Here is an 8,108-nt window from a genome sequence, read left to right as displayed (position 1 = left end):
AAAGTGAAAATTATAATTGTTTTTATGGCTCTTTGCTGGAAACAGTATTACTGGCAGTTTTGAAATACCAAACTCATGTCGGGGATTTATAAGATGCATGCCTTGAAATTTTGACAGGTCTGTCCCTTAAATTCGGCCCATAAGCCTCATCAAATGTTGCACTTCCGGAAATGAAGAAATTAACTTTTAAGACACTTCGGGGCATTTTAGCAAGGCCTTTATCACCCCGTTATTGGCACTTTTCTGCAGATAACGCAGCGATAATTCACGTGGCTTAAAGCCACGTTAATTGGCTTAACGCTGCCTTGATAATAGGGCCCCTTTCACAATAAACGTACGGTGACAGGGGGCGTACAGTGGGTGTTGAGGTGGGTGTTCCACTACAACACCCATTGAAGTCGACGCTGCCACCTATTATCAAGCTTGGCAATAATAGTCAGCAGTGCTGAACTTAAGACCAGAAAAATCCTGGTCTTAAGGTGGTAAAATGAGGAGAAATGCTTTATTTCGCCTCGTTTCTGCTTTTTCCATGTGTGCTTGCTTGTGCAGCACACATGGAAAAAAGCGTTTTTCAAAATGCCATTTCATAACTTTTATGTGTGCTGAACGAAGCAGCACACATTTGGTGCAGCCTAGCGTTTCCAAAGTGGCGAAGAGAGGCGATAAGCCAAGATGGCTATTGCCTCTCTTCGCCACTTCATTGATAATATGCCCCCGCCTTCCTTAATCAGGCCTTAACCCTTTCGATGCTCATGACGGAACGGTTCCGTCATGAGCATCGATTGGGCTGTGCTCATGAGGGAACCGTTCCGTCATGACCACACCCATTAACATTGGGCCCCAGCACCGGAGGGGAATCGTGGGAGCATGGATGAGGTTAAAGTTCAAGGCCAAATAGACCAGGAATTTCTAGGAACAGGTAGGGGACAACTACAAAGACTCCGACTGTGGTCACAGTAGATGTGTCCAGAGTGTCTATCATTGAGTCGATGAAGAGCAAAACAAAGGTGACAAAGACAAAGGTGCTGGGCATTACATAGGGCATGCCCCCAGTTCATGCTATGTTCCACATGCTCAAGTATTGTTCTGAGATATGGCCATACCATATACTCTTAAGTGCATTATAAACCACGCAGTTAATGCTAACTTGGTTTAGCTTTATCAAAACATGTTGTGTTTGGTGTCAAACACTTTTGGATACTAACCCCCCCCCCCCTGCCAGTCCTGGTGATGGGGGTAGCATCCCACCCTTCTAGAGGGAGAACACATGTACACACTTACTTTCCCGGTAATAGTTTAAAAGAGCCCCAGCATCACAAAATGGATTCTGCTGCCACAGACAAGGGTCTGACCTCCTGCTGCTGGACGAAACTCCAGCAGGGGAGGCCTGGACAATAGGTTTCCTCCCCAGACAGGCTTTAGTGTATTGGATCTGGGTGTGTTGCATTCAGTGAATGCTTTTCAGACACTGCCTGGGGCACACAAGGTGTCCCATGCATTTCCCAGTTCCAAACCGGTTGCTGGACAAAGGGGAAGGGGTGTAACCACGCCCTCCCCAGGTCCTACCATAGGTGGGACCCTAGAGTTAGTCCAAACCTCAAACTTAGTATAAGTATAGGAACCCAGTTCCTAGGACTTTAGATTACCCTGGACAAAACTCTGATACAGAAATCTTGGACCTTCGACATTCCATATCAACTGGAAGACGGAAGAAATCTCCCTTGGGGTCAAGGAGTGACTCCCCTGTTCAAACAGGCACCAAAGAAGCATCTTGCCAGTCTGCATTTTTGAGGCTCCGGCCGCACGCTGAAGAATCTGCGACAGAGGACATGAACTTCCAGATATCTCCAAGGCTGACACAAGTCCCCAACGAAGCTGAGACCTGTAGCTATCACGAGAGACATGGGACAAGAACTCCTGGGCATCCAGCACATTTGCTAGTGCATCAACTTCACGAGCTTTCCCGAAGTTGTGCATTGGGCTACTTGTAGTCCAAGCCCTAAGCATCTTTTGCACTACAGATCACAAGCCTACACTTCACAAGTATTCCGTGGGCCCGCTTCCAACATTTCTGCTTGAGGCACCTTCGCGATCCCTGGTCCGTCGACTGGTGGGTCCCCACGAAGGTAACTCTTCTACTTCTTGGGCTTTCCTGGTTGCTCCAGATGTGCCCTGACTCCCCTCAAACGGGTGAGTCCCTCAGATCTTAATGGTCTGCACCGAAGCTAATCTTGTCATCTTGCCTGGGTTGCTGTTGCCAAGGCTTGTTGGGTCCAATCCGGATTCCAACACTGCAGCACTCGACATCCTTTGTGGGACATCTCGAATCCAGCTCCTGGTTGTTTTCGATGCCTCCTGGTCCTTGTGGCTGAAGAGTAAAGCTTCCCCTACATCACCTTAAAGCACCCGACATCGGCTGGCATCTTCTTGTCGCCATCCTGGTCACTGGCTAGAGACCCCGACTCTGTCCCCTCTGCTTTCAGGTTCATCAGATCCCCGATCCACCCTTGGATCCATCTGGACACTTTTCCTCTGGTCGCCTGCAGCACTTCTTCGCAGCTCTCCATTGGAATCGGCGACGAAACTCGACACGAAAAGACACCTATGCATCCGGCTTCCCTGGGTGAGGTAACACAAGTACTTCAGTGCTCCCGTGGGTCTTGACTCTCGAAGTGTCCAGTACTCAAAGGGTTTTACCGTAGTCCACTCCTAAGTATCCTTAAACGCTAAACTTATAACTTTAATTTCCTCCATAGAAGTCAATGGTGATTCGCGTCTGTGTTTAGACACTGCACGCGTCCCTGTGGGTCTCCTGCGTCCCTACCTTGGGTGGTTCCTGGTTGCCCCAGCAGTCCTACAGGCCCTAGGCCTTGCTTCTATCCCTCACGTGGTTCTTTTAACACTTTTTAGTATATGGTTTGTGAGGCCCCACGGGCAAAACGTATACTGTGCTAATTTACTGTGCTATTTAAGTTCTTGTATTGTACTTTTACCTCTAGCTTCATAAAGAGACTAGAGGGGTTGTGTTTAGAATAAATACATATATATTTGATATATACCTGGTGTGGGTCTCCTTTCATTTGATTATTCAAGGGATAATAACTGGTAAAACAAGGTGCTTTACATTCCTTCAAGGCTTACCCTGAAGGTTGCTCTCCACAGCTACCACTAGGATATCTTTCTCTAAAGGTTGTCATAAACCTATCATCAATAAGAGTCGTTTGGACTGGTGCAAGGTGCCCACTAGAATAGTGGACAGCATATGCCAGGCCAACTTCTCACATGGGTGTCCATCTAAAGAGCTGCCATGTCTCACAGGCTACTAAATCACTGGATAATGATACGGGCTTAGTCTACATTGGATTCACCTAACATTGAGTGCATAAAGAGAAACTTTACTGGAACATACAAGAAGGGAAATTCATAATTCCATTCAGTCATCGCAGTTCACCAAGAGACTATGGTTATTCCATTTAGGAAAGATATCCATGTTTTCGCTGTAGCTGCTGCTGATCATTTGATGAAAGAGATTGGAAGAGGTCAGAATGCCATTCATATAATAAGATGGCTTATGCTTTAAAAAACAAAAAACATCAGTTATCAGTGCACACTAACAATTCTGCTTAAATTGAGTCTTTTACAGGTGTTTGAATCAACAGCCATGAACAATCTGACCAGTAGGAGCGACTTTATCCTCAAGGGCCTATCCTCACTTCCCCAACTTCAGATCCCACTGTTTGTGATGTTCTTCAGTATGTACTTGATGACTTGGATTGGGAATGTGTCACTACTGTCAGCCATTAGGTATGATGTGCACCTTCACACGCCAATGTACTTTTTCCTTGGTAATCTATCTTTTTTGGACATTTGTTACACCACAACTACTGTACCACAGATGCTGATACACTTCCTGAGGAATAGGAAGGCAATCTGCTTTAACTGCTGTTTCATTCAGATGTTCTTCTTCACCTTCTTTGGTTCAACAGAGTGTGCCCTTCTGGCTGTTATGGCCTATGACCGATATGTGGCCATCTGCTACCCACTACGGTATTTCACCATCATGGCCAAGGCCGCCTGCATTACCCTGGCATTTGGGAGCTGGGCAAGTGCCTGCATTCACTCCTTAGTGCAGACCTCACTAGCCTCCAAACTGACATACTGTGCTTCCCACGAGGTGGAACACTTCTTCTGCGAGGTCCAACCTCTGCTGAAGATCTCCTGTAGTGACATAAGGGTAAACAGCATATTGCTGACCCTGGCAAGTTGGGCTTTTGGAATAGGCTCCCTCCTCTTCACTCTCATCTCATATGTCTTCATCATCAAAGCCATTATGAAGATCCGGACAGCAGATGGGAGATGCAAAACCTTCTCCACCTGTGCCTCCCATATCACGGTGGTGACACTATTCTATGGAACAGCCATCTTCATGTACCTGAAGCCTTCCAGCAGCCACTCACAGACACAGGACAGCCTGATCTCTGCCATTTACTCAGTCGTGATACCCATGCTCAATCCCATCATCTACAGCTTGAGGAACCAAGATGTGAAGGGGGCCTTGAAGAGGGTGATGAAGCGAAATCTCCATGGGCCACTTCTAAAGGGATGAGGGACAGGATGGACTTCATATTGTGTAGAGACTGGGGTGAAGTACCCTTATCTTTATTTTTAACGCAGGGCAAGACATGAATGCATACCAGAATGTATTTTATGTTGTTGTTCCTCTAAATCAGTGGCCTTCAAATTTCTGAGGGCTGCATCTTCCTTTGTGTAACAAAAATTCATTGGGATTTACCAGAATGACAAATATATCTTTTTTAATTCTTCTATAAAACTGGCAGCTCTAAATATGCTTAATAATTGGGATATTGCAATTATGTTTAGTTACCCCTTTCATCATCATAACTGTTTTATTTCGGCAATGCACCATAAAACATACTACAAAAACAGGCATTATCTAAAAAGAATGTCTTTAAAATGAGCACAGGTTAACAATAAATATACAACTAAATTAAAACCATTATAGCTCAATTAAAAGTAGCATTTTAACAATGTTCCTCTACATTCCTAAATAGAACATAAAATACTAAAAATAAAACCATAAAAAAATTAAAATGTGCAGTTGCTATTTTAAAAATATACACCCGCATTCTTAGGTTCAATCTAGCAGTTACAAACATTTTCCGCTAGGCTTCAGCTCTTCACGTGGCTTTTGTACATGAACCTAGAAAGGCATATCAACAGTGGTGGCTGGTGAGATTTGAAAGTGGTGAGGTGTAAAATTTGTGGTGAGGCGCACAGCGGCGAGCAAGCATAGCGAGCAAGCCTGAACAACCTAAGGGGGGTTCTGGGAATTTCTCCCCCTGAGAACATTTTGAAAAAAGAGTGGGCAAATGGTGCATTTTCAAGCAAAGTTGAGAACGCCAGAAGGTTAATAAAGCAATTGTGAAAGTGCAGTTATTACATTAATAAAGAGAGGTCATGTAATAACATAATTAGCTGCGTATTCAATATAACCACAGAGCTTTATAACAGACTTTGAGATAACAATGCTGGGTACCTCATAGTTTTTTATTTATCAGACAACTAAGCAAGTCACAAACTGGCAGCATTCAAGAAGAAATGTTACGATTAAGGAATTGTTCACTTTTTGTAGAGAAAATCAGCACGTCTATCTTTAATAGTTGCAAACTTCTCAATAACTTGAACGTTAAAGTCTGGGATTCTTTTGACAAGGTCTCTCTATTTAGAGCACAGTCTTTCCTCAATCATGGTGTTCCTCAGGAATGTCTTAAATCTGTTTAAAGTGGAAAAACCGCGGCGGACGGAAATACCGTCTGCCGCTTTTCCACCCGGTCGCCTTGCGACCGTGGTGGAAAAGGTTTAAAATGGTAGCGGTGTCTAATAGACACCGCCAGCCATTTTATGATGGGCTTGTTTAGATGCCTTTCCGCGGCGGCGATGCCGCCACGGAAAGGCATGCGGTCTTCACTCTGGGGGCCCCCTGTGGGCCCCCAGAGTGAAGGAGAGGTGGGGGGTGCACGCAGGGGGTACCTGTGGTATCCCCCCTGCATTTGCATAAACAAAGCGGCAGGCACCGCGTGGTGCCTGCCGCTTTGTCTATGCAAATGCATTTATGCATTTTTAGCATTGTGGCGGGCAGTGCTGGGAGCACCGCCCGCCACAATGCGGTCGGGCGAGCGGTCCCAAACCCCGGTAGGATGACGGGCGGACAAAGTCCTAATAGGCCCCTATGTGTCTATTCCTATCTACCGCTTCAATGTGTTTCTGTATTGATTTCGAGTATGCGCCGCTTATGCTGGCTTCAATCGGTGTGTCTCCCAACATTCCCAGTCTCGTCAGGTTTTCCTAATGGAGTCTTATGTGTGCATACTTCTTTACTTTATCCGACAAATGCTTCAAATCTGTTATTTCAGTTTTTTGTCCAAGGAATGTCAACATCAAAGAGCAAGCAGGGGAAGCAGAACAGAGAATTTGTTGAAGTACACCCTGTAAGCCAAACAACATTTGTGTAACAGGTGTTTGAAAATGTACGCCTGTAAGTCTTCCCACTGTCTTTAGGCACTTTGTTGTAGTTTTAGATTGGACCGGTCAGGTCCTAATCATTTTACAGTTAGTTTGTCTTCAAGTCTCAGTCCGACGAATGGCCTTACAAGTAGCTGCGCTATAGTATTCATGGTGTCTCACCAATATTAAAGTTACCTGTCAATAATCAAAACACAATGTATAAGGTTTGGTGCAAAAACATAACATTTCTTTATAAATACATATCTTGTGCATTATTGCAATATATCTTCAACAGCTCCCTTTGCACAACATGACTTTTATAAATGCAAACCTCATAGGCTGCTGCCTCAGTGTGCCATATTAGTTTCTGGAGGCCCTGAAGTAGACATATCTCGTGCAACAGGTATAGCCCGGGGCAGCTGGACTATAAAGCTATACATTCCATCCACTGAGGGTTCTACATTAAAAAGAGAGAAACTGAACAAACATTGGGAAGTAGGAGTAGAAAGCTTACAACTGCATTTATAATCCCTGAACCACTTCATTGTTTTCAATGAAACTCGCAACATTCCAATACTTATTTTAATACTGACTACACAGTTTCATGCCCTAAATTGATACTGATGTGCACCCACCCCACCCAGCATGTAGACCACATATATAGCCTTTAACTACCATGTAAAAACATGTATGGCAGCAGTTTCCTTTCCTTAAACACGGGAGTTGTACTGTTGTGGGTGTGCCAGAGCAGCAAAGTTGGTTTGGCTCTGTACAAGACCCTCTTGTTCTTTGCCCAAATATATTATAGAGCGTGTCACCATGCCTGCACCAGGGGCTGAAAAGAAAAATATAACATAATTAGTAGAAGTGGAAACACTTATTCTTTGTAATTTTCACAAACCGTATGATTTCAGTTAGTCATGCAACATTGTCTCCACTCTTAAAATTGATCCAGCAGCACTGTAGCGTTCAATCGTGGCAGACCACACCAAAGACCTTCCCCCAATGGCTGAGCATGCACTTTTACAAGCTGGTAGTGGGTCTAGGGGGCTTATTGTAAGTGGCAGTTTAAGCAACCTCACCTCAGGCCAAGAATGGCAGCTGGTCATAGAATGTTTAATGTTGTAACCAGCACTGGAATGAACAGCAGTTGACATTGGCACCATGTGTTACACCAATATTTAAAACCTAAGGCTTTGGCTATTGCTACAACTATTATTTAATTGGAACACACAAAACATAATCACTGCTGTTCATTCCTGTGCTACAAATATAAAGTTTCTGAAGCTAGGCTGGCATTATTATTATTATTATTATTATTAACTGAGCTTATAAAGCGCCTGGTTACACTAGTCAGTGTGTCCCCGCGCTAATAGTGGCCTAAAAGATCCCTAACACAGCCAGAAAAGAGCACTTCAATATTTGGGGAACAGATGTGTCTTGAGTTCCTTGCGGAAAACTTTTTCAGACGGCTCCATCCGGAGTCTGAGAGGAAGAGTGTTCCAACTCTGTGCTGCCAGAAGGCGGAAGGATCTGCCGCCCATCCTGGCCCTGCAAGTCTTCGGGATACACATTAGCCCAGT

General features: G+C 44.6%; 1 protein-coding gene across 1 annotated transcript; it reads left to right on the top strand.

The window, feature by feature from the left end:
* The first annotated feature begins 3,661 nt into the window (after window positions 1-3,661).
* Window positions 3,662-4,606, top strand: LOC147684453 (olfactory receptor 5AR1-like). The gene has a single exon (XM_086942312.1). It carries the CDS (start codon window positions 3,662-3,664, stop codon window positions 4,604-4,606), a length of 945 nt encoding a protein of 314 aa, XP_086798438.1.
* Window positions 4,607-8,108: the final 3,502 nt, after the last annotated feature.

Source organism: Lissotriton vulgaris, chromosome 10 (genome assembly GCF_964263255.1).
Source record: "Lissotriton vulgaris chromosome 10, aLisVul1.2, whole genome shotgun sequence".
In the NCBI taxonomy this organism is placed as follows: Eukaryota; Metazoa; Chordata; class Amphibia; order Caudata; family Salamandridae; genus Lissotriton; species Lissotriton vulgaris.
The sequence above is the reverse complement of the archived record's forward strand: the minus strand, read 5'-3'. Positions and strand labels throughout refer to the sequence as shown.